Raw genomic sequence first — 26,796 nt, forward strand, 5'->3', positions numbered from 1 at the left:
TATAGTTCTAATTTTACCAATATAGAATCTATTATACGAAATTGTCAATGCGTTATATTTATAATAAAAAAAAATATATATATGTATATAAAGTTTGAAAATGTTATATGTGGAGTCACAAAGAAAGGCACTTTAATGATTTAAAAAATCTGTACACTGCACGGAATCAAGTATTTGGCTAAATAAAGGCCATGCAGAGGCAAAGAGCTCCATGCGATTTCGGTGACCTGAAAAATCCTGACAGATCTTGTACAAGAATTTTCCTATGGCCAAATCAGAGACCAAATCTTGGTCTATGGCATAACAACTGTTTAAATCCATGTTGCCCATTTTGGAAAATAAGCTATTTAAGAAAAGGAGCAAAAGTTTGAACATTCATATTTATGAATAAGTCACTACTGCGAATGTTTCCTTCGTACAGAGAACTACGGAGAAAAGCCGCATAAAACAGAGAAATTGACTTCAGTAAAGGGTTAGCTTCTTTCGACAGTTAGCTGCATTCAGTGTCAGCTTCCAGCAGAAAGTGCTTCTTGATCGACCTAACATCTTTGAGGAAAGCTTAATAGGTTAAGCAGTTATACCGTTCCTTTAATTAAATATCCTTCATTACTTTATTGCTAAAGAACCATTTGTGACTCTATTTTCCACAAATTAGTCTTTTAAATCCTTTATAGAGTTGTAAAGGAGATACATTATTATTACAGTCCTCAATAACCAGTAGCTTCCGATATTCAATCGCTTTAAATGGAATATTTTAAGGTATGCTAAGCGTTTGTTTTGGCTTAGCTGTATGTATTTGCAGATATTTTTTTATGTCCGATACTCTGAGAGTACTATCCGGAAGGTGAGCAATTATTCGATACTAAATACACAAGCTAGCTAATGCCAGACAAAGAACGCTCCGGAATTGAGTACCGGTTACGTTCATACCATTACGGCAGTGTGTCATGGTGCACCGTCTAGCTAACCAGGCGCAAAATATGGGTTTATGAACGATTTATGACGTAAATCTTATAATTCGGTTAAGAGCTTCATAAAGATGTTTGCATACATGGTTAGAAAAAAGTGGATGTTCAACATCGATCTATGAAGGCGTCTCCAACACCTTGTCTAAGTGGCATTTTTAAAGCTGCTATTTCAGTTTCAATTCGGTTGAGTTCAACATGGAAAAGCATACATTTTGGCCTGTTCGAAGGCCTGAAAAAGTAGGCTCATTTGTAGATAAACCTGTTTGAGCTGCAAGAATCTTTTTCTGAACGTTTATATTATACACCTTTTTTTCTTTCAATTTTTTTTTAAATTTTATTTATGTTATGGATTGATGGAATTGCTTGTATGCAATACATATTTGATATTTTATTTTATATACTGCAGTTATCTGCGTTTTTTTTAGTGGGATGAGAACGTAGTATATTTTGCAATTCTTACTCTACGCGTCTACTATACTCTCATGTAGGGTAAAATCAATAATTTATAAATTCGTTTTTTAGCTATTTCTATATCGATATTATGAATAAGTTGTTAACTTAATCTCGTTACGTCTAACTATCGTTGCTGCCAAAGAAAAGCATAAGAGATAATAGTGAACAATAGGCTGCCCTGAAAGTGCTGTTTCTGTGGAACTGTCACTATAGCACAGCACGGGCTTCAAGAACAAGTACAAATAAACACTAAGCACGCTTCGACTGGTCCCCATAGTGGTAACATATTTGCTTGCTAATCTTGGGGACGTTGTGTAGGTCTGGATTCGAACCCGGCAGGATGCTGGCTTCTTCTACGCTGCAGACTCTTACTCATACCTAACCAGCCACAAATAAAGACATAGGATTTTTGATACTGACTTTTCCTTAGGAGGTAAAATTACTTTATTTCGATATTTTACCTTCGCCGATAGCTAATCTTTATTGTACACTTGTATCGCTTTCTAATACTGGCAGCTGTGTCAATTGTTCACAGTGTCATCTGAAGGTAACCTAGCCAGGACCCAAAAGTTTCTCAATATTCTGAAGCAAAGCCCGGTAAGAAAAAGTATTTGGCAGAAAAAGCTACTAACAATAACCTGGATTTTTCAACCCTTGGCGAAAATGTCGAGGCTGGTACGGGAAGGTCTCAGCCATGAACTAAGAGATAGCTATGGCAATGTATGCCAAAGAGCAGAAAAGGCTGGTTTAGTTCACTGCATCTGTTAGAGTTTTGGATGAAAGATCGTAGCAACACAGGCTACAGAAATACGGAGACGCAAGATGAGGTAGAGCTGTTCAATTTAAATTTTCATCTAATTCCTTTCAGTATCACAAAAGTTTTTTTCGTGGAGTTTTCAGATAACCTGGGTCCGAGTGGTTACTTTCAGTGGTTTTTGATGCTAGGAAAGTTCTGAAGATATTGCTTGAGCGTGTTTTAGTTCCCACGGTCATTAATCTAAAATGGGTTACTCTAAGTTCCCAGTTTTTCACCAACACTCTTCCAGCACATACACATCTTTAAAGTGTTTGCTAGTAACACAACTAGAACTTGTGATATATTCAAATGAAGCACTTGAATTGCTAAGTTTCTTAAGAGCGCTTGGTATATTACATATTGTCAATTTGAAGTTAAATCCTATATGACAACAGTTCATTTCATTATCTAAGGACTCAAATACGGCCACGTTCCATAACTGCTCAATTTCCGATGATTTCAAACGGATGTACAGGATACAACTGTATCAAAGCGTCGTATCGGGTGCGTAACAAACGCCTATCGCTAATGGGTCCAGCTCTCACAATGACTTCAGAAATAATGGAGTAGATATTCCTCCTGAATTCGAAGAACTGCTCGGTCGCATCGATATTTTAAGAACGAGGTTGTAGTAAGCAAATGCACAGGGCCTGTATTCAGGTATCGAAGTTTTTGCCGAAGTTTTTTAAGTACAGATTAAATTATATGTTTTTTTTTGTTCTTCTAAGTAGGACTTCCCAAATATAGTCTACTTCGGTCTAACTATTCGATGACATTTTGTCTCGTGTAATTTTCGCGTATTGTCAAGTATTGACAAGTAATACTTTAACTAACAAAGTATAATTTATTGGATTTAACGGTGTTCCACTGTTTAGAACTATCGTTTTTGAGCTCCACATTCTTTTAAGTACGCTCTCTTTTTATCGGGTACCTTTGAAACTGGCTTCAAAACTAGCGACCATAGGAAGCTCTTCTTAGAACTAATAGAAAAATTTAATTCTCATGCGTTACCTAGAGAATTCATTCACAGACCTTCTGTGCGGTCAGAACCCACGCGGCTTGAGATGAGGGTACAGCCAGGCGTAATATAAACATGCGATAATAAACTGGTAAGAGAATGTGTGTGTACAGTGCCCAAAAATGGATTTTGAAAGTAAGTAAGGCAACAATGTCTGCTCCTTTGCATTATTCTGTGCTTCCCTTGTGATATTTCACCCTTTTAACATTACTACCTTGTACTAGTGATTGCTTCGAAGGTCTGAATCCTAGCGGATATTGGGGCGGTCAGATAGCAGATAACTAGTTCGATTGGAACATGGCTACAATAAAACTTTTGTCAGGAATAATGGACTCCAATAAGCGCAGCTAACTGTAAGTATACATGCAGTGGCATCGTGACCTGCAAAGCCCCCCCCCCCCCCGGGGGTAATACAAGCAGTTAATTAAGACCAACAAAAAAAATAACAATAATACTTTGATTTTAGTTTGCCTATACACAGCTCAAAGACGAAATCGTTCGGCTAGATGAAGGCTCTAGTCGGGTGTACACTCTGATTGACGGTTTAAATAATTCTCGATAAGCTCATTTATTTGTGCTTATAGTGGAACTCTGGAAGTGCGTTTCGCGTATGGCGAAAGGCTTCCTTCATGTCCTGGACTTGGAAGACATGCTATCATTCCTGACGTACGTGTCATGTGTGCTTCATGTACATAATGGAAAGAGATTAAACTACTCAGTGCCAGCCAAAGTCTTGTACTTTGTGTTATCTTGTTACGCGTTCGTCGTAAAGAGACGCCTCATACTGAGAACACGCTTGGCATCAAGCTGATTGATAAAAATGTTTGCCAAAAAACCAATAAATACGCTGGTTCGGAAAGCACCAACGGTTTTTCTGCTCAACGAAGCTCAGCGTGTTAGAAATGATTGCTGGCCGCTTCATTGCTAAAGAAATTAACAGTTATTTTGATTAAGATGTATTATACTTTTTCTGACCGTAATATACTTTTCTTCTATGTGGACTTATTGCTATCGTCGTCGTCGTCGTCGGTCAACTATTCTAAATTTCAGTTCACACGGAGGCGGACGGGGACATTGACGTCGAGAAAGATAAAGAAAGCGTCAAATTCAGTAAGACGATGGATACTGTTGAAGCTATCGTGACGCAGCTTATTGAAAAGCAACGCCTCAAGAACGCTATGATAGTCAAAACGCATGAGTGTCCCTGTGATTCAACCACCAAGACGCCGACGCCTAAAGGGCCTGCTCTGTCACCTCCACAAACGGAGTCTACGACCGTGGTGCAGGTATGAACCTATTAAAAATGAAGTGGTCCTTTTTTTTGTACACCCAGTCCAATCAACTCGCTTCCCCAAATCTCTCTGAGTGCTACGTATTCATTCAACTGCTGTTATCACCAATACGTTCTTTACTTTATTACCAATACATGCTTTTTACAGTAACAATGACAGATGTAAATAACACACAATGTAAGAGTACGCTTTTTCAAATATCTTTCTTGAATAAAAAAAAATTCAGGCGACCGTCGTCACGGGCCAAGCGCAGACGATTACTACTGGGCTGAATCCATTTGTCACACAAATTACAAATTCGATAAATGGGAGCATCACTGATGGTGGACTCAACGCAACGCTAAACGCTGCCACACAAAATAAGAAGAACTGCGGCCATACGGTTCATAGAATCATCTCGCCAAAAAGTGGCCAGCTTTTGACGTCATCCGTCATCAGTAGTTCGGTGTCATCTTCGACGCAGCTTGCCAAGCCTGACCTTGCCGTGGGTCATCAAGGTTCGACTCCCAGTGCAGCAAGACCGAACCCTACCGGGTTAGCGACTTCGACAACTACCGGAGCCGGAGGTGGTTCTAGCGGTGGCCCCAGCAATGCGGCACAAACCACCCCACCGAATCGTTCGGCCAGCGTCCTGCTGGCCCCCTGCCGGCCTTTGAATGGAGACGTGTCTCGTCCGAGTTTCATTCTCAATCTGTCACAGCTTCAAGGCGGTGGCGGGCTGCTGATACTTAACAGTCTCAATGGAACAGCGTCCACTACGTCCGGCCTTTCGAGTGCGTCAGTCACCCCCGTAACTTTGTTGTGCGGTGGCAACGGCAGCGGCAGTAGTAGCAGTAGCGGTGTAAACAATCCTAACACCACGCAATCACAACAGCAACCGCAGGCCCAGCAGCAATCGGTACAGTCCGGGGCAGTTGCATCAACATCTGCTCAGCCGGCTGTGACTACTGTCGTATCGTTGTCTCAAAACACGTCTTCGCCCATAGTGACGACGCCAATCGTGCGTGCAGCTGCGGCCATTTTGGGGAATTCAGGCAGTAGTGCCAAGGCCAGCACGTTCGGTCCAAGTGGAGCCGCGCAGGATCCGCAAGGGTCCTCGACGCCGTCTGGTGGGCTCTCCGACCCGTCCGTGCCATGCTCCGTATCATCATCAGTACCTGATTCAATTAGCAGCAAACCGGTGGTCACGCCACAGAGGGTGATCCATGTCAAACGAGAGAGAGTAAGTAAACGTACTACAACTTTTTCGGATGGAAACATATCATTTTTTCGAACTACTCGATTCGATTATACTGGAAGTTATTTCTAGTACAAAGGGAAGGGCAGAACCAAAAGGGATATTTAGAATGGTGGTGGCTCTATTAATGATTGATATGATAAGGGTGAAAGGACAATTCCGATACCGTCTTGTTAGTGTCCTATAAAAACTATCCATCCGAAGTTTAACCGCATCTCCTGGATGATTTCATAATCAGAAAGGGAAAATACTTCTGTGAAGATATAGACCCATGAGCATCTAACTACTTCTTTGTTAATAAACATACCCTTAATATACCCTTAATAAATAATAAATACCTAGTATAATACCAAAATACCCTTAATAGAACTATTCGAAAATGATTTTCAACAAAAAAAAGTTAAAATTTTATATTTATTAAACTAAGGAAAGTATAAAACCTGGTTTCATTTGAAACAGACTATTTCGATTTTATTGAAAATTATTAGAAATGAATTATATAAGTTTTTTTTTTTCAAAATAAGTGCGTTAAAAAAATTATAAATTTTGAAAAAATCGAGTGGCTAGAAAAAGAAGCTCGAAATAATCAAAACGCTGTTGTCTCAATGTTTAGGTGATACTGAAAGCAGAATCACCCGATTCCGCGTCGTTGGTTGTCGAGGTTAAGCCAAGCTCTCCTACAAATGATGAAGAAGTGCTGATGCAGGTGGATGAACAAGCCGAAACGGGTCAGCGAAAGGGAGATTGGACCCAAAGTTTGCAGGGCGCGTTAGGCCTCCTTGGCGTTCAAGCCCACATGCGGAGCCCACTGAAGGGTCTCGGCCCACCTTCACCAGCCGACCTGCGTCCAACGTCTGCGAGCCTGACAGGTCACGCCGTCATCAACCAACGAGTACAAAGTCACTGTGGTCAAGTTCTCCAGGTGAAGTCCGAGGGAGCGGTTACATCTAAGGATGACACGCACATACTCCTCAAGAGCGAACTAAAGACCGAACCGCCGGAGGTTTCAGACCCTGTTACCAGCACACCAAACATATCTGTTGATATTCCACACTCAAGTTCGGCACACCTAGGTACTTACGAATGCCACACACCTTTGAGATTGCAAAAAACTGCATTTCTGCCCCTGTGGATATCAGGCCCCAAGCATTTCGAAGCTCTTGAACAATATGGAACGTACTCTGAATTCGTCGTAGCCTTTCGTGACCTCTGAATATGATTTGCTTTAGTACATGATAATAAAGAAAAAGCCTTGCAGAAAAGACCTTTATCAAGCTCGAATTGTATAATGGAAGTTTATGAATGCATGTCTTTCCCATTAGATTTTAAAATGTAACCGTCTTGATGATTTGTTAACCGATTCATATCTCGTTATTATCTAAGGAGGATCTACGTCGCCTAACGAAGTTTTGGTATGCGATCTAAATGCGATGGATTTTATCGAGCATGACATCAATGGAGCTGATGAAGAAGTGTTCAACTTGGACGCCTTCGACATGCTGACTGACCTTCCAAACTGGGATGATTTCAACGTGAACGCCGACATGCCCGGTGGAACACACTCTGCACAGGTATGAACTACGGTACCCATCCGTGCACTTTCTTGTACTCCAGTCAATGCAACAAGTTAGACTCACGTCATCAGAACTAATCGCTTATGGTGGCTGTAGTGATACAGAAATAACACGAAATATATATAGGTATACAAATTATCACACTTGTCAGCTGTATGGAGGAAGGTTTCATCGTATCGAATATATTGCATGTTAGAACTATTTCAATATCCGTGATTGTGAGCCAGCCACGAGAGTTACTCGTATGGGCGCACCACCGCATAAGCAAGGTCAACTTGTTTCAGTGTCTGTACATTTCGGCGCTGCTGATCAACCACTTTATTTACGCGATCGCATCTTCTTAATAGTACCGATACGTTCCAAGCTAAAACTTCCAGCGTAGGTCTAAACGAAATAAATTTTTGAGTAATGTGTTTTGAAGTTAACCTCGGTCTTTTTGTCGAATGGACGATCCGGCAGGGTTCGGCGTCTTCTCCTACGGCGTCTCCCGTGAAGAGCGTGGTTCCTGCTATCGCATCTGCAGGACCTGTGGCTCCGGCAGATTCCGTCAACATTGCAGAAACCGGCAACTTTCGGGTTGCTGGTGGAGCTGATATCACTGATTATTCTCCAGATTGGGCCTACACCGAGGGCGGTGTCAAGGTGCTCATCACTGGGCCTTGGTTCCAGGCCAACAGGTTGGCGACAATCAAGTATATAGGACATATTTGTTCCAACTAGTTTAGATTCAATTGATGTACGTACTGATGAAGAGCCGACACTGAGTGTTTGCAATCGCTCATACGATTTACTATGTTGTAAAATAGACACCTGCGAATCTGCGTGCGGCGGGCGCCTTAAATACTGAGTCACCACAGTGGTGTTATCTTGATGGCCTATGAACGTCTTCATTTCGCTAAAGATTGATTGTCTTAGAGCAGTACATTGTCCGCGAATTGTAGCAGATGTATTCTTACTTGATCTCACTCTCTTCAAATTGGTTCGACCTTGGGGCTCGTATAGTTCGCTAAAGTTTATTTGACTTTAATGAAATACGTAAGCAAAAATCATATGATCACTGTGAGCTTTCAAAGGGTCAGTTTCTGGAGAATCGTTTTTCTATATTGATCCGAGTTTCGGCTATTTGGTCACTCTGCGTGTTTGGTTAGCTGCTTAAACGACTTAAGTGTGACCCTATAAAAATATAGACAGCCCAAATATACGGACACTGGCCTGAGAAAGATATACGAGGCTATATCGGGTCGAGGTACAACGACCCGGCTAAGGTGCCTCATGTATTAAGTTATATCTTTACTGTTTGAAACGTATACGTTCTCTATTAATCAAATAACACTGCACTAGATTTAGCATAAAATCATCACGGAGAAATCACTCGGCTCCCTAACGCCAGAAGACCACAATATGGTGATACCTCCGAAGCTACCAGTGGGCTTGTATCGCGTCTTTAATGGACCACTCGTGTGCCGTAAGCTTTCTTATTGGCCAAAATTTCGAATAGTGAATAGTCTGTCGTTTTCAGCCCCGACTTGCTATAGCCTGTATGGATTATAATGGACAAATATGCATACGAGACCTGCTACAGAAAAGCGGGCCGCATATGAGGTACTTCCCTGTAAATAACTGAGTCCGCGTTTTCTATTCGAAGCATCTGTCATATGGACATCAGTCGTTTTTCGTACGAGAGCTACATGTATTATCCAGTTTTTACAATGACAATTTAGCACATTTTCGAAACCACTAATGAGATTAAAAAAGTACACTTATATCATTTGTAACTTCAACTGAGGCCGTCGTCCCGCCTAAAAGCGGACCGCACGACCATGGCAGTCCTCTAGATAATTGAAAATTACTCAATTGGCTTTGTCGAAGCACAGCTTCCAAAGGTGATCTGAGCCGCTGATAGAAGAGGAACGAAACCTATTTCAACACATAACGATATTTCGGCTGGACTTGATGAGCTCGGCGTAAAAAACGACGTTTAGACGTATGAGCTTTGCTGGCCTAGAGAGAACGGATTTTCGCTAATGTGTGTTGTGCTTTTTTTTTTCTCGTAACTTTTTTATGCTTTCAGTTTACTTGACCTTGTCTGTTTCCCTATTATTGTATTCACTCGTAAGCCAATTGGTTACTGCTAAATAACGTTAATGTGTTTTAGAAAAAAAATGATAGAAAAATGATCGAGAAATCAGCTCACTATTGTTATTTCCTAGCGATATAGTAGTATTTGTGTGCGAGCTTCAAGGGACTTATCTTGCTATCTAAGCGACGTTTAGTTTGTTCTGTTTGTGTTTTGCACTAACGACCCGATATGGCTCCCTTTTATCCTCGCTGTTCTATGTGTTGCTATTGTCAACGGTAACAATTCGAATATTGTACAGTACGAGCCAGTACTCAATTCTATTCGATGGGATCGGCGTGCCAACAACGCTAGTACAGAGCGGAGTTCTGCGTTGTTTCTGCCCGGCACACGAACCGGGCCTTGTCTCGCTACAAGTCGCCGCGGACGGTTTTGTCATCTCGAACTCGGTCAGCTTTGAGTACCGGTTTGTATCCGATCTGTTTAGCAAACCTATTACTTTCTCGGAAAATCTATTTCGGAGTTCCTATCGATGAATGTCAACTTGATGGATAATCGACAGTGGCTCATCATATCCTCGTGCATCTCCTCCAAGAATGAAAATCATCGGCATTAACAGAAATAAACATTGTTGTTTTTTTTTTAAGTAAGACTTTGTGTACACAACATTACCACGAGAAAAAGGCCGCATTTTTAAACCGGATTTACTTTAATACAGTGGCAGTGAGGCGTCGCAAGTGGCAACTTTGAATGATCATCTCTTTGTTTTTCCTGTCCAATGGCTACTATCTCGGCCGTTTCTGTACTCGTTATTTGCTCCGCTGCTTAGGGACAACACAAAACTGACGACCGAGGCCGAACAAAAAGCCAGGAAAGGATTTTCTGTCGAGGAAGCGGCTCTCAAATTCTCGTTACTCGAGCGTCTAGAAAACGTGGAGACCCGGTTAGGGTCTAGCCAGGCCAATCTCCGAGGGCCTCCCACTAACAAGGACCATCACAGCAGCGGGACCCTCGCACTCGGTGAGCACTACTTTTACTACGCCTTTTGACAATCTATAATACCTGAATTAACTACTCCTACTCACAGAGCTTGATTTCAGAACCAAAGTCGAATCAAATGTCTTCTATAAACGTACACAAAATGAGTACCAATAACAAAAACTATATTAATTGCATTATTCGTATGTGGTTAAAGAATGCTTTTTTAAAAATAAGATCGAGTGCTTTGTGACCGTCATCCATGTTTCGAGCTTTAGATCCGATACTTAAGCCCATAGGTATTGTTTCAGACGACTTGCTGTTTCCGGAACTAAATGAAGTGTCGCCCGCCCCCCCCCCCTCGCCGGTAGGCAAACACGTTGCTATTGCACTACTTCCGGGATCTAGTGCTCATAATAGAACCATCTATATAAAACCCACAATACCGAGAGAAAGATTAATCTATTGGACAAGAATAACTAGTAGCAATAGCCATCCGCTCCCCATATTAACTGTGAAGTTATCGAAAACCATATGCATTCTGGCTAGATGCTTGTTAAGTGAACATAAGCTAGTTAGAACCTATAGATGTTGCAAATGCCTCTGTAAATTTTACCGTCGTTTCCTGTGCTTGAAAGAGTTTGCTTTTATTTGTAGAAGTAACCAAATTCTACTATAATGCTATTGCAATTTTTGTGCTTTCCATTTTTGTTTAAACCTGTTTCGTCAGCCTTATCAGACAAACAGCGGTCATTTGAGGAACGTATGATTCTTATGTGTGCGGAGCTTTCACAAATGCAGTGGCCGCGAAATCTTCAAATCGCGGGATCCCAGACAACCTGGCCTGGAAAACTTGGCGAGGTTGGAGAGCATTCAACATCTATTCCTGCCCAACTCATACCGAAAACAACGGCTCACAACGACCTCACGCTGTTACACCTTGTGTCTGCTCTAGGGTAAGCGTCTCTTTGTACGTATTATGCAAATGAGTAAACAGTTCCATTCTCCTATACGGTCAGGAGAGGTTTTGCTAGACGTACTTGGGATTTCTGCAACCCTCATGGGAAACGCCAGGATAATTACAACAGCGCGTTGTACTCTCTAATAGCTTTTCCTTTTGGCATGATCCACCAACGCCTGATCCTGCATTGGCAATGTGACAGCATATAGGTTGTTTGTTTTTGTAATGGCATCGCTCTTGACAAATAGGTATTAGTCACTTGGACGAAACGAAACGTATTATTCAATAGCTGTTCATTTTAGCCAAAAAAAAAACTTGATATTTCTTTTTTTAATGACTCGGATAGAGGTGAGACGCGGAGCAGGGGGCCCGTAAACGTCTCTGCAACATGCCAGAACGATGATGGTGATTTTTACGGCGCTTCGCCTGCCCTCCATACCTCATCCGTGACGATGCCATATACCTGATTGATGCATTGCATATACTTATTTACGTTTGGTATCCTTCTAACACATCTCCTAAACGATCTCTAACTGTATACGGATTCGACTAAATTAACAAAAGTTAGTTAATGATTGACACCCAATCGAAATTTCTATGTAAACTGATGGTCCTTGTTAGTCACATAATATCGCTCCTTCGACCGTAAGTGGAAATAAATTTCTGCCCTATCATACTCTGACTTTCTAGCCTCCACAATAGGCAAACGTTTACCCTCTTTCCTATCGATGTTCCTTTACAAAGCAGAGCCTATCGTAAAGCGTGGAAATAACACCTTCTTTAAATCTCTTTCCTGATTTATAGATACAGCAAGTTAATGTCCACTTTGCTTCGTTGGCGAACGGACAACCCGTCATGGCTCCTTGAGGTCGAATTGGATGGATTGTCAAGAGATTCGTTAGGCAATACGCCATTGCACTGGGCGTGTGCCCGAGGCCAGCTAGAAATTGTTCGCCAATTAGAGACACTACGAACGGGGGCCGCCTCAATTGTAAATGTGGCTGGGGCAAGACCAGCAGATTGCGCCAGAGACCATGGACATTTTAACATCGCAAATCGTTTTTCAATCGACGATAGTGGATTGAGTAAATTTGACGCCTTTGGAAACAATGATAACCACGACTCGGTCAACATTACTCACTGCAATGATAACAGGTATCTAGGAGATGTCGAACGTTCCAAGCCATCTAGCCGAACACTTTCGGAGCGTCTTCTATGCATAGATTTATGTTAGACGTACTTTAACGAATACAATTTCCCTTGTTTAGCAAATCAGTATACAAATATTGCTTACGGGTAACGGGTTTCATACCTAGGCGTTTGCTACGGTAACTGGCACTTTCTAACTGCGATACCCTACTAAGGTGCATATTTTTCTCTATCCCGCTGTTCTGCGTTCGATACGTATTTTCTCACTCCTTCGGGCCATTTTTAATCTAGTAAAATTGTGTACTGCTTTGCCGTTCTTGCGCTATTGGCGTCTATCTTCTGGCAGTTATCGATACGGGCGTCGACTCAGTGAACATGCTCCTGGGCCATTACGCAAAACAGTCAGCCGTGGGTCGACCGGTGGAGGCGGGACACTGTGTTCGATATTGGCTGAATCCGCTCGGTCTTCAGTGGACAGCGGTATGTGCGACCTTGGGATGAATGTGCCTGCTCGCATCAACAGTACCCATACAGATAGTAACAACGATATCGCTTCTTTGGATACGACGGGTAAGGGTTCAGCTTTAAAAGACCAAATTTTTACAAATCTATACGCTCATGTGTCAATTCGTTAATGCAGCTGATGATAGAGTTTGCCTCGTCTCGTCTTTTTTACAATTACGTTCGAATTGAAAACAAGCGGAACGTAATAACGCTCTGTAGATTTTCCTTCTGGCAAAAAAAAAAATTCAAATTTTTTGAAGTTTCCTGTTTGCAGCTTAAGTTAGTTTCCCTCCTTCGGATTCGTGAAACCGCTGCGGCTACATTATTTTAGTTAATATTATCACCTTGTATTAACATTTCTCTTGGCTACACTCGGCGACGTTCTCTCCGTATAGATTTAGATGTATGGTATCTCTATTTGTACTTGATAGGTTTTTTGCATGGATCCGTTGTCGTGCATACGTTGCACGCCTTTTGCTGCCTACGAAAGCGTTGATCCCGTCTAGTGATTTGCATACGATGAAAAACAGTCAATCATTGACGGATGTACCGTTTATGAACGACGACTTGTTTGTTTATCTTCTAGTAGTCTCTGTAGATACCTCAGAGAAGCCTGGCAGGAGATGATAACAGCAGCCAAACGAGATTTTCCACAAATGTGATAACATAATTTCGATACGGCTAGATTGCTGAAGCCTTTAAGTCAATTTTCTGTCAACTTTCTGTCATCGACAGCTTCGTGCTACAGGAAACATTTATGATGCTTTGCTACCAGGTTTCTAGGCCTAGCAGGGAGGATATCGAAGACTTAAAAAAAGGGCTGAATGTTAGCATTGGCTCATTATTTAAGCAAAACCCGCGCACGGAAGCCTGTGGCAGCGTTTTCTTCAACTTTCGCCACTTTAGGCGGTCTGAGGCAAAGGTTTAGTAATTTTTCCTTTTCTAAACCTAGTCTTGAGGCCACAGACTGCTGCAACTTTCCAATATTGTTTATATTCTGGAATTTTTTTTGTCCTTAACTGATTCCGGCTTTTTCGTGATTATAATTTGTACTGGAAAAATCTTGTTGAATCGTCCCTTTCACAGAGTTTTTTCGCACGCAAAGAATCGCCACGAGAACGAACAAGTAAATGTGTCACACGACTTTGTTGATTTTGCCGTCTATTGACTGCAATTGCTATGTCGGGTCAATTGGATTTCCCTTGTTTTGAGGGTACATGATCATCGTATGAAGGTTGAAGTGGATCGTGCCAGCTCGGAGAGTCATTCCAATCAGCGATTCAAGCTCGACCTTGAAATGTCCTGTATTTCCGTTCTAGTCATTCAGAACCATGTACTAACTACTTAATACATTGTTCCAAATATACTAGTAAGACTTACGGTAGCCAAAGTAGTAGATTCAATCTTCGGAGGTGTCCTCGTTTCGAAAACACTCAGAGAGCGCCATAATCCGTGCTTTCCATAGAATGTTTTTTTTAGCTTAGAGTTTGGCGAGTGAGTGATAAAACGGTGGAAATATATATAGTATCGTTCATTGCTACGAATCTAGAAAGCTAAAAAAAAAAAAAAAGAAAATTAGCTGCTGTTACAAGTAAGCGGCCTGAATCGTCCGATAAATGTCGTTCACCATCTAAATGATATGCTGAACATACAATAACAAATATTAGATAAATGCAAGTTTTCACCTGAAGCTATGGCATCCTCACGTATGTTTATAGTCCCATCATTTTTTTTCTTAGCTCGTTTCGTTGGTGCTAACTAACCACTCTAAAAGCTCGAACACGGTAGTTAAAATTGGGTTTTGCCACCATCCTGACCCAATCCACTATCCCCTTATGGCCAGTGCAATAACAGCCGTTTTCTGTTACCCAGCGGATATAACGGTGCATGGACTTTCATTACGGCCGATGTTACCTTAACTTCATATGCGTATTGATACTTGTAACTCATGTGTATATGTGCACGCTCGAGACACGCCTTAATGGTCCCTGGCAAACATTACATTGTTGAGGCTGGCCGAGTGGCGGCGCCTCTGATCGAGTGGCCATGCCACCCCGCTTAGTTTCAAGGTAAGGCACTTCCATCAGAGAAGCCGCCTCTCGATCTCACCGCGCCATCGTCACCGCCAAAAATCCCGTGGCTGACACCAGCACATCGCGCATCAGGGCACCGTTTTACTTATCACTACGTCGCACCAAAACGGTTGGTCACCTTCAGAACTTCATGCCGCTCACGGCAACACAGAGCCCCAGAAGGCCTGTTTCTTAAGAAGGTAATATCGACTACATGTACGTTACGCCAACAGCTTCAAACAGCTACTTCTGATGCGACTGGCTGGAAAGCTCATTGTTATCGAACGATCCTTATCACTGCAATCCACTATCGACAATTCCAGCGATCTGCTTGACTACCAAAGGCTCGAACTCCCTCTAGAAAAATCCGCCACCGGCGAAGATTTATTCTTGGACTGTTTTAATTAAACCACCGTCTCCCAAACCCTGATCAGTTAGTTACCTCAACCTCCCATGAGCCCTCAAACCCCCTGGACTATCTAACACCATTTGACTGAATGAGAGTTGTCCGCCACAGGCTGTTATCACCAATTGGCATTGCACGTTTTACCAGTTTCAGTATATAATAGCTAGAGTAAAAACTCAAAATACACCGTATGTTTTTGAAATTTTCTTATCTGTTTATAGCAATAAAATAACATACCCACATAACGGACTTATTTATGACACAAATCCCAGTTTTCCAACTGAGCTAGTTGCTCACTAGCCAATACATTGATCAGCCGCCGACCAACGCTGCTATGGTACTGAGTTCGGAGGGGGAGTTATACTACGAACGTTATATGTCAAAGGTGTGGCTAAGACAACGTACTTAAACGACCAGATATATGAGCGATAGTAAGCTACCTTTCTTTTATGCAGGCCGCTCGATTTCGGCAAGGAACTTGTTGCGTCCTTGACAATTTTGTCCTATTTTGGTCATGGGCTAATTCGCAGTAGCGGATTGCGCAAATTAGAAGTGCTGTCCAGCAATGCCTAGCATGGACTCACGCTTCCTTTACTTTTGTTGCTGATTGACACTCCTTCTTTTCCAAATATTTGCTACTGCTTCGACCTTTGGTGCCATTAGTTGGTCGATGTATTGTCAGCAAGACGCTTCTAATCGAGATGCCGTATTATGCCTATTTTTGATACGCTGTGATATTTTGATTTACGATTTTTAGCACGTTTTACGTTCCGTTTCATAGCACGACATTGTTTAGGATTTGACCTTTAAATAGTTGCAATAGGATGCTCCTTTTTGATCCTTGATATTGGCTGTGTGATCAATGTATTTCTCCTGTTTCACACCCATGAATCTACACTGTACTCTAGAAATAGTTCCTTATTGGCCTTGGCCGAAAAGTTAACGCGGCCTTTGACCCCTTGATAAATTATGCAATTTAGTGTCTGACTTCTAGGAATGTTCATAAAATTTGTCTTGTCATAAAACTTGGTGTTTTTGAGTCTGATTTGTTCTCTTATGGTATCTGGCGCATTGGTTGCTTTGCAGACTCATCGTCTACAAGCCCGTTCGTTGATGTTGTAGGGGTTTCCGACGAGGAACTAGACTCCGTTCCACTTCAGCCAACATCGATCTCTATGGGTGCGCTTTCATTAACATGCGCTCGCTTCCATACGTTATTTAGGCTTGTTACATGCATATTCATTAGAGATTATTACGAGGCCATATACCGTAATCGATCTTGTACACTGTACATTCATAATATTCTGCTGAAAACTAACCTTCATTGAAAAAAATTAACAGTGGATCAATACTTTTCTTGCGTTCAGAATTGATCGTAGGCTATATACGCAGATAATTTAAAACGCATACGCTTTTAGGCCAACTATCTCTTCTGTATATCTATCTCTAGCTTCGTCCCGGGAGTGCCTTCAAGGTCTGGGTGGAGCCGTCGAACAGGTAGAGGAGCGACGCGTTCTCACCTTGGCTGAACAGATTATCGCGGCACTGCCTGCTAGAATTAAGGGTAAAGACACTGAAAGAAAATTGTTTTACTATGAGAATTGTTAAATAAGGCGGCGCTTGATACACTCGGAGAGAATACGTTCATATTCAAATGGCAAATAGCTGCGTAGGTAAAGCTAACACCGTATGAACTCAGATAAAAAAAAAATAGGCGTTCACTATCTTCTGTACTTCAGTGTATTGGTGTATATTTCTATTACATATTTATTAATATGATTACATATCTATATGCGCAAATCTATTTAAATTAATTTTTATAACTAGTGTGCATATGAACACCGTATGCACACTGATGATTGTGTATATACATGTATATATATATATTATATATATATATATATATATATATATATATATATATATATATATATATTGTCGTATTGGATTTTTTAGGAAGTCTACGAAACGGTCCTGATGAAGGTAGTAGCGGTGCTCTAAATACTCACTTGAACTCACCAATGCTGGGCAATTCCCGACACAACCCGAGCATATCACATCCCTCGCGTCTTATTGATGATGATCTATCTGATCTCCCTGGTGACGGGATGCATTTCGATCTCAGTGGTGCCAACCCTGCAACACATAGCTACCGGTAAGAGTACAGGCACTTTATTAGACACAGTCAACAATTGTGGCGTACATGGGAGGTAAATACACAAGTGCACACTGAGACTTTCATTGTATCATATATTACCATAGATAACCTGAATCGCGTTTTGGACTACGTTGTTTCGCCGATATTTACTATTAATTGGAACAATGCCACCATTACACACGTATAGCTTTAGGAATCATTCTTCGAACGACGGCACCACTGCCGATTGGTTGTCTAACATCAAAGATCTGACGCAATGTTGGGTCAATACGTCGTTCCTCTTACGTTTCTTTCGCAGGTATTGTGCAGAATCCGGTGAAACGCCCCCTTCATGTCCATCTTCGCCATCGTCGTCGTCATTTGGGTTTGTCGCAGATCATTCGCGCTCGCCTCCGCCTACTACCGCCGATTTCTGCGAGTTTTTCAAGGCACTGAAATGACACGGTCACAATAAACAATCTTATAGAGCTTTTCGTTTTGCACACGGGCAGTTACGATTAAACGTTGGAAGTAGTAACGGAGTAAGAATTGCTGATCTTAGAAACCGGAGTGTTCCCGAGTAGAATTCGCGAGAAAAAACAAACTGATCACTGAAAGTGTACGATTATCGACTTTTTGCCTATTATTATAAAGTGTATTGTTATTTGAGCAGGCGTCCGGTCGCGGTGTCATGGAGCGCGACTTCTCTCGACTCACTCTGTCAGACGCTGAACAACGCGAACTATACGAGGCCGCGAAGATCATTCAGAAGGCCTATAGATCGTATAAGGGACGCAAAAGGGAACGCCAGGAAGCCGATAAAGAACGCGGCGCTGCCGTCCTCATTCAAAACTATTATAGGTACGCCATATTGTGCGATAATTTGATACAACTGTTTCGTTAACACGCCAATTGGTCATTCGGTGACAGCTGGAATCTTTGGAAAAGACGAACGTCAAACGTGACACGTGTTTTTTTCCTACAATATATTTTTTTTCCGAAAAATATGTGAAAAATTAAGTTTTGGCCTTGATAGTCTTCAAGGATTTGGACACACAGACTGCCTACACAGGCGGACCTTCAGCTGACCCTATTTTATACACACCGTAACCTTTGACGAATCGAAGGGATGTGTATTCGACAGACCAAATTGGATTCCAGACCATTATAGTACACTGAGTGCTCCGCGATAAGACCTCCCACAATTGCGGTAGTACTGGAAGCAGCAAACCACCTAATTGAGAATAGGAACTACATGTACGAACAATTAACAGATGCACGAGTCTCTAAGTTCAAGTACGCCTCTTAAACATATGCACGTACTTACAATTGATTTGTTCCAATGTGTAGGCGATACAAGCAATACATGTATTACAAACAATTAAACGGTGAACATCCCGAAAGGGAATCCATCGGAAGTGGTAGTTGGACGGAGCACAGTAAACGCTTCAAAAAGGACGATGCTCCGACTGTAGGAAGTAGCCTGCTTGGCGGTGAAATCGTCGGGGGTGAAAGGGGCGGCTTTGATATTCGCGGCACGCTACGCGAATCGGCTCCGTTGTCGCGTCGAATCTGTTCCCAACGACGACAGCATCAAGCGGCTCGCAAAATCCAGCAGTTCATGCGTCAATCCAAAAATATCAAGTAGGTCAAAACAACAGTAGCATCAAGCAAAAGATTCATATCTATATATAAGAAAAATATGAAGACGCTCCCTTAATAGCACGATGCTAATGTCATACAGTCTCTGCTAAATCCTATTTAACAGATGCCAACTGATTCTTTCTAATGAGAATGTTTTTGTTTGTTTCTTGCAACACAGCGTATGGAACTATATTCCTAATAAAGTGGTACGTTTTCTGATATACATATATATATAGGATATCCCAAATCAATATAGTACGTAGTAATAGCGACGCTTAGCAAACTCAGTATATATCAGCTGCCGATGTACAAGACATTGCAATAGGGACGCTCCATGGACATCTATTTATTTTTGATCGTATGTCTTCTGGTCCTGCCGTATCGTAGTGTAAAATAATGCGTGCTAACACTCCTGTGTGATCATAGTAGCGATGTTGGCCTAAACATACTTACCTGCGCCGGATGAATCTATTAGGTATACGTATAATACATTTAAAAAAAACTGGCGCTTGTAAAACGTGTGCGTTGCTACAGGTTGCCGAACGCCCGTGTCTGAGCTGTAGACGTCGTGATGGGCCAGTTGGAACTGGGGGGCATTGTCGAGTCCATTTAAAAGCCGCTCTCCGACCCTCCCGAAAAACAGCAGGTGGACAGTCCTCAAGTGGTCGCACTCGACAGTGTTCTGGGGAACGTACTGCTTGAGCAGCGGGATCGATGACAACACCGAACGTCTGTATCTTTCATCTTTGAGGTGTTCAGTTTTCTACCGTCGCTGCAGAGGACAACGTTACACAAAAGAAGGACGGCCGGAGTCTGTTCAGAAACTAGCGCCCCGTAGGGACTTTATCGATTCGATTGGGGCCTCTTCCCATCTGGGGAAAGAGCGTTCTCCACTGTAATCTATTTGTTGATTTACTTAACTAGTATAACGGCTGATAAGTACACGATGGCCTAGCGTTGCCGCTATCGCAGTCGTGCCTGCAGCTACAGCTGACCGGGTGTCTAACCCATTGTAATACTGATTTGTTGCTGAATCTGTATGTATGAAGGGAGCCTGTCTCGTGCGTGTGCGTTCCGTGTAGAGGAGGATCCGCACGTCGAAACCATCCGCGTGATTTCTTTGTTCGTTTTCATTATTATTTATACACCAGTAACTACAAAGATACATACACATAAATGCATACGTAGTGTTTACTCAGTCATCTACTCATATCGATGCTACCTGGAACAGTCCGATTTGTAGTGCGCTACCTGAAGTCAAGAGTTGGAGAGGCGAACCCTTCGGACGGCCGTAGAAGAAACTACACATATAATCTTTGAAAGATGACTGATCACATCCACTAGCTAGCGGTAACAATAGTACGACAGATATCATAGCGAAATACGCCAGTAGTTAATACAATTGTAATAGTAATAACAATGGCGCAGGTAAGAATGCTGTACATGCATTCTTACGACACGCTTGTAGTGTGGTTAGGCTCACCAGGATAGAAAAGGTATCGTGTCGAGCCAACTCAAGGCTGTTATCCTATTTGACAGGATATACAGCAAGCTCTCGAGCAATTTTCCAATGAGCACTTGCGCCATATAGAACACTGAACAGAAGCCTAACAGAAGGAGCTCCGGCCGACTGGATATCCGTTGTTAACTGCCGGGCTTGCTTGCCAAGACAATCCTCGATCCGAAGCTGCCGCGTTTCGCTGCCTTGCGACCTATTACGGACCGCTAGAACGTAACTGGGCGATAAATATTGTAGAAGGTAGCAGGCTCGACGCTTCTGGTGTGTCGCTAACCCTTCATGCGGGCATGGGAGACCCACAGGAACGACATACCATTGTCATTATTATTATAGACGTAAGTATAATAGTTATATACAATACAAGATAAAAACCTACTTTAGCCTCGTTACCTAAGTGGCTAAGTTTTCCTCAGCTGGCATTGGCAGAGACGTGCCTGTTTGTTGTGTTTTGTATGATTATTGGTGACGATGGAGATTATTGAGATAGAGAGCTTACAACAATATTACACTAATACTGATAATAATAATAATAATAATAATTAGTATACAAACAACGTGGGTGATGAGACATTCTGAAGATTTTTCGTGATCTTTTTAGCAGCTATCCGGCGGTACCTCGCTGTCTTTTACCTTAACAATAATCATAATAAGAAGAAGACTAATAACGATCGCGGATGGCGAAAGCACGTAGTTTTATCAGATCATAGGAAAATATGCGATATTAAGAGACTTATGTACTACAACGGACACTAGGATTTTTCTTTTGGTGATATTATGACTCTAGAATGATAAAGAGATGCCCATTATTATATGTAGTAATAGCTGAAACAGAGGTACCACATAGAGACCGAAGAGCTGAAGGTGATGGCCAAGTAGCTCAGGCTGGTTTTGCAAGGGCCGTAGGTGGCTAAACTATTATTATTACTAATAATAGCGACCTCACAAAAAAAAGAGACGACTTTGAAAAAGCGCTGATGTTAATTACGATAAGAAATTGGTCATAAACCGGTTATTTTCTAACAGCTGATGATCAATGCAAGAAGACGAACTCCCTGGGCAGCCTAATTTACAAGATCCTCAAAGTGTCGTCCTTCTACGTCAGGAAAGACCCGCAACGTGGTCAATGCCCAGATCTGAAAAAACAACAACACCAGCATCCGAAAATTATTTCGCGATTACCTGTCGCGTGACAGCGGCATAACTACAGTGCGCTGAGTACTTAACCTCTATACTCCAACCTTTTAGCAAAATGCGGGCCTTTGGCTTGGCTTATTACTGTTTCTTTTTTTTTTACCGTACCGTTTACCTGGTAGCACGCAATACATATGTTCGTAAGTGGTGCAGTAACCACAGAAGTGGGCACCAATCAATGGAGTATTGTCCCAGCGGTCTTTCGCTGCAGGCCCAAAAACGGCTGATCCGTGCGCATGAGCAAACCAGACTAGTCCCGTACGATTTTTCTTCTTCTCCACGCCTGCCTGCTGATATTGTGGTATATATATATACATATATATATATATATATATATAATAACTGTATACAGTAATGAAACCCTTAACTTTGGCTCTTTTCTTCTCGTCAATTATAGATATATATACACACACACACACAAACACATATATATACACGAATTGAATATATATATATATACATGAACGACGATGATTCTTGCGTGATGAGTAAGAATTTGATGATATGTTGGCACTCTACTATGATCATTTTGAACAGACCCGTCAAAGTTGTTTGAAAATCAGCAAAGACGATCCAGGACAAGATTAGCAGACATGATCAAGGGCGTTATGTTACATAAACAAATAAACAGAAAGATAGAAAATTAACAGACGACGAAAATGAAGGTCAAAAGTAAGCAACAAACAAACCAGATTGGCAAACTAGTTCTTCTCTGGTAACGCTATTAAACAATGATTAGAATAATAGCAATATTGGCGATGACCGATCCGAGTAGAAGAACAACATAAGAATAATAACGGTAAACAAAGCAAAACAATACGGATACATAATATTTACTGTATAGTTATGAAGAGTAAGTTTAAATAGCCGAGTTATGTAGTACAAACGACTTTTGTATGATGTGTATTTAGTCCCTTTTGAGCTTTCGCATTCACTCTCTTCCCCTAGAAGATGGAACTAAAACCCAAACAAACACACAAACACTGTGGTATTGAAATGAAAGATGACAGCGCAACAACAGAGAGATGCTCGAAAGACCTAACGCTGAGCGTTGAGTGTCCGCTTAAAGAAACATGAATGCAACTCGTCTATAATATAGTAATTATTTATGTTATAGCGATGATATATGGCGTGAGTATGGGTGTGTGATTCCTTAAGGACGGGCAGCAAACAAGTCAGGATTCATAATTTAGGATCGATTCAGATAAAGGAGCACTAGCATTAAACGCTGGACTTTGACCCTTAATATCATTGGTGAAATTGCTAAAATTACTTATTGAAAGCAAACCTCTAGTGATCAGGTGGGTGATATCGGGGACCGGCAGGGGTGGGTCTTGTTCTAACGGTAAATATCCGGGTCAGATTTGAAATACTCCTGAGCCATGATAGACGTTAGAACCGCGCCTACTGAAGAGATAAGCCACGGTTAAAAATGTCCCGAATTTAAAGCTGGACGGCAAAAGTGTGGGCAAAATAAGCAGGTATGACAACAGCTGACGGCAATAGTCAGCTGTGTATTCACAATTGGAGCTCTTGAAATAATTATATGATTATAGGTATTGAACACTATGTACGAAGTTCAATAGCGTCAAAGGTTGAGGCGGCTGTGAAAAAACAGTGGACGTTTTCAGCGTTTACTAGCTAGCAATGTCTTAGAGAAATACGACAGTAGTTTGTGTTTCCAAATTAACGTTCTACAAATACATCAGATTCAAATTAGGGAATCTGTCGAGTGGAATTAGAGCCCATCATGGTTGAAATACTTCCTGCCGGAGTAAAATAATATGTTAAACCTGCGCATTTTGCCTCTCAGTCCCCAGTCTGCCAGCTATAAGCAACAAGAATAGCCGGCTGATCATACCCGATCTGTTACTGATACTTCGTGAAATCAAAAACATCAAGCATTGATATTTACTTAACGGCAATGGTTTCCGCCTGGCAATACGTTGTCGTCAGGCTATCCTTGCTATATTTTACCCTAGTATTCTAGCCTAACCTTCGGTGTTCTCGACAAAACAACCGCAGTACGGCAAATGTATTAGTGTTTTTCGTCTTTGTCAAGCAATCACTTCTTCGATTGATCGCTTGACAAAGTTGGTCTGACAATTTCTCTCAAAATGAAATCGCTCCAATCCGGATAGGAAAGACATTGAACGCATGGGCCTCGAATCCCTCAGGATGTCGCAGCTGACCATCGCGGTCTAGCAGATTCAAGACACAGATCCATGCCAGGCATCTATCAGCGTACCCCGAACGTTAATGTTTTTACAGCTGTAGTCGAACGTAACAGTCAGTTAGAACAAAAAAAAAACTGGAATTCAGAAAAAAACAAAGTACAGTAATAAAAAGCGACGTAAAATCACCAAAAAAATTACAAAACAAAAACCAACCGTGCATTACCAGTGCTTCGAAGCTGGAGTGTCCAGTCAAAGGCTCCATGACCTCCAGTCGGGTGTCCGTCGAGGTACTTGGGACGTAGCCATCTGCGTGTAACTTGTAACTAAGTGGTCAGTGTGTAGTGATGTTGCATTGTTCTTAGCTGCTCCAGATGTTCTCACCGCTGCCGGCAGAAGATGTTGTATTTGTAGTAGGGTGAAGTGGAAGCAAATTATGGACAAAAACACCAAAAAAATACCATCCATAAGCCTCAAGCAAGGGAATTACCATTTACCCGTAATTTATAGCTACCAAGAGATTTAGAAAAACTAGACGATAGAGCAACATAGTGCAGTTTGCATGATGGTAAAAATGTTTCGCTCTTTCATGAATTAAATGTTGAAATCTATTATTATTATTGTTATTGATTGATCTTCTGCGGCCACGTCGTTTAGACAGCGTGGCCGAAGATACAACGTATAATAAAAAAAAAATTAACTTTTGCAAAAAAACATTCACGACAACCTCATCTGCCTCGATACAGCCTTATTCCTTTTATTAGACACAATTTATGATTCTTTGTTTACTCACATAATAAATGAAGACTGCTTCATGTACTTGTGATACAGCCTCAAGTCGTCTATTAAATTACTATTTATATATAGCGAGAGAGAGGGAGAGTGAAGTGCACTACTTTCCGGGTCGGTCTAACTGCCCACATATCAGCTACCAATAGGTCGAAGAAGATTGGTCGTAAGAACAATATCAGGGAGAAAGGAACTCCAATACCCAAAACCGAAGCTTATCTAAAGATAGTGACGTGGTCTCGAATCTTTCCGTTAGAAAGCCACCGTTGTCGTGTCCACGCAATATACACGCTGATACAGCTGCACCCTGGATGTGAATGAAGGTATATTGTGATCCTGTTAGTCACGGGCGTTCACACAGAGTTCTTTGTGTCCGGCAACAGAAATAATGATATTCTAATTTCAGGAGTTTATTGGTTGAAGAGCAGACCTTGAAGCTTGAGATCTCTCCGCTACCTTAAAGCATTATATATACATATGGAAGTAGATGGAAAATGCGGAAATAATTGCTAAAGACCCTATGGACAACAGCAAAATAAGGAACATACTTGCATTATACACCTAACGATCATAATAATAACGAGATTCATGAAGATGGGACTAATGATAAGAACAACCATATGGCTAATTATTGATAACAATAATAATATAGTATATATAATAACAAAAATATAATACATCATCATCAACAACAAGCATACAATTGTTTGACATCAAGAATAAATTGATCTTAATATTCGTTGATATTCTCCGTTTAGCTGTATAACAATGGCGTTTTTAATTATCACTTTAGATCGTCAGATAGATTTAGGAAAAGATCGCGCTTTTCATTCATCAGATTCGTGACTATTTTTTATGCCGTGGCACAACTTCGAATTGCGCGTAGTCCTCGTATCGCGTGTCCTTTATGCTGCTTAAACCAACGTGCCGGCCCTCCGAACGATTACGAGCTAATCCAATAACTCGTTCTCCTCTGGCTTTTCTGGTTCGACGGACTACCTCCCACCTTCCCGTTTGGTTAGCTTCGATTTAAGCGGTGTTAAGTATCGCAGTGGCTGACGCAAGCTTCACAGTGAATTTGTAAAAATGGCCGGTGAAATGTCTTTTGTCAAATTTCGAATAAGCATTCCTACCTCAACACGTTTTAGCACATCGACCTGTTCCGAAGTGTCCAATTGAATGGAGTGAACATATGAGCTCTGTCTCTATTACTGCCATCATTGTGGTTACAAGGATAAATATTCCGTTCTCAAATTGCGTTGTTCCTCAGCCAATATTCAGACGTATTAATACCACTGAAAAAGACGCACGATTTCAGTAGGAAATGGTCCAACTTGGCATCCATCAATTGGGGTTCTTGTCTAGCCTACCAGTATCTGTTTGCCCGCCTTTCACAAGCAGCAGCAGCAGCAGAGAAGCTTACGAAGCTATTCGGTAACAAGAAGAGTGTTTTCCATTCGCCGGCGCCGTCCATGAACTGACACACATGTCGGTACACTGTCATTCGATCATAAACGGATTCTCTTTCCCTCTCCTGTGCTTCAGTGAGTCCTCAAGTTCCCTGTGGTGCTGCGCCGTTCAGTCAACAAAGTACTGTACACTAACGGACTTCGCCTGTTCGCTTGGTGCGTGAAGAGACCTGTGGCCTTGAGAGTGGGTCACGGTTTCATTGGTATATACTGCCCTCTCTCAACGCGGTGTGCACCATGGTAAAGTTCAGTGATGATTCGTGGCTATCAGTACCGACGGCCTAGATCCGCTAAACATCAGGGGGGAGCCACCATCAACGTAATCTGTCTACCGTGTTGACCCGCAAACGAGAACGAAGTGTATCTCATATCTCACGTACGTACGAAG

The 26,796-nt window shown here is 41.7% G+C and overlaps 1 protein-coding gene across 1 annotated transcript in view; it reads left to right on the forward strand.

The window, feature by feature from the left end:
- The window catches only part of Camta (Calmodulin-binding transcription activator), a gene marked incomplete at its 5' end in the record, with an annotated part of 110,653 nt that extends 84,945 nt beyond the window's left edge, over nucleotides 1-25,708 (forward strand). The window contains 19 exons of the mRNA XM_086968460.1: nucleotides 4,286-4,521; nucleotides 4,754-5,749; nucleotides 6,378-6,837; nucleotides 7,148-7,335; nucleotides 7,798-8,015; nucleotides 9,723-9,881; nucleotides 10,245-10,435; nucleotides 11,124-11,349; nucleotides 12,159-12,509; nucleotides 12,850-13,073; nucleotides 16,572-16,810; nucleotides 16,899-17,049; nucleotides 17,442-17,640; nucleotides 17,942-18,071; nucleotides 18,296-18,483; nucleotides 18,973-19,266; nucleotides 19,445-19,472; nucleotides 19,801-19,831; nucleotides 19,913-25,708. Of these exons, the coding sequence (XP_086824586.1) occupies nucleotides 4,286-4,521; nucleotides 4,754-5,749; nucleotides 6,378-6,837; nucleotides 7,148-7,335; nucleotides 7,798-8,015; nucleotides 9,723-9,881; nucleotides 10,245-10,435; nucleotides 11,124-11,349; nucleotides 12,159-12,509; nucleotides 12,850-13,073; nucleotides 16,572-16,810; nucleotides 16,899-17,049; nucleotides 17,442-17,640; nucleotides 17,942-18,071; nucleotides 18,296-18,483; nucleotides 18,973-19,266; nucleotides 19,445-19,472; nucleotides 19,801-19,831; nucleotides 19,913-19,968 (4,565 nt within the window). The remainder of the gene's footprint in view (nucleotides 1-4,285; nucleotides 4,522-4,753; nucleotides 5,750-6,377; nucleotides 6,838-7,147; nucleotides 7,336-7,797; nucleotides 8,016-9,722; nucleotides 9,882-10,244; nucleotides 10,436-11,123; nucleotides 11,350-12,158; nucleotides 12,510-12,849; nucleotides 13,074-16,571; nucleotides 16,811-16,898; nucleotides 17,050-17,441; nucleotides 17,641-17,941; nucleotides 18,072-18,295; nucleotides 18,484-18,972; nucleotides 19,267-19,444; nucleotides 19,473-19,800; nucleotides 19,832-19,912) is intronic.
- Between the last annotated feature and the right edge of the window lie 1,088 nt (nucleotides 25,709-26,796).

This window comes from Varroa jacobsoni, unplaced genomic scaffold (genome assembly GCF_002532875.2).
Source record: "Varroa jacobsoni isolate VJ856 unplaced genomic scaffold, vjacob_1.0 scaffold_478, whole genome shotgun sequence".
NCBI classification, from domain to species: domain Eukaryota; kingdom Metazoa; phylum Arthropoda; class Arachnida; order Mesostigmata; family Varroidae; genus Varroa; species Varroa jacobsoni.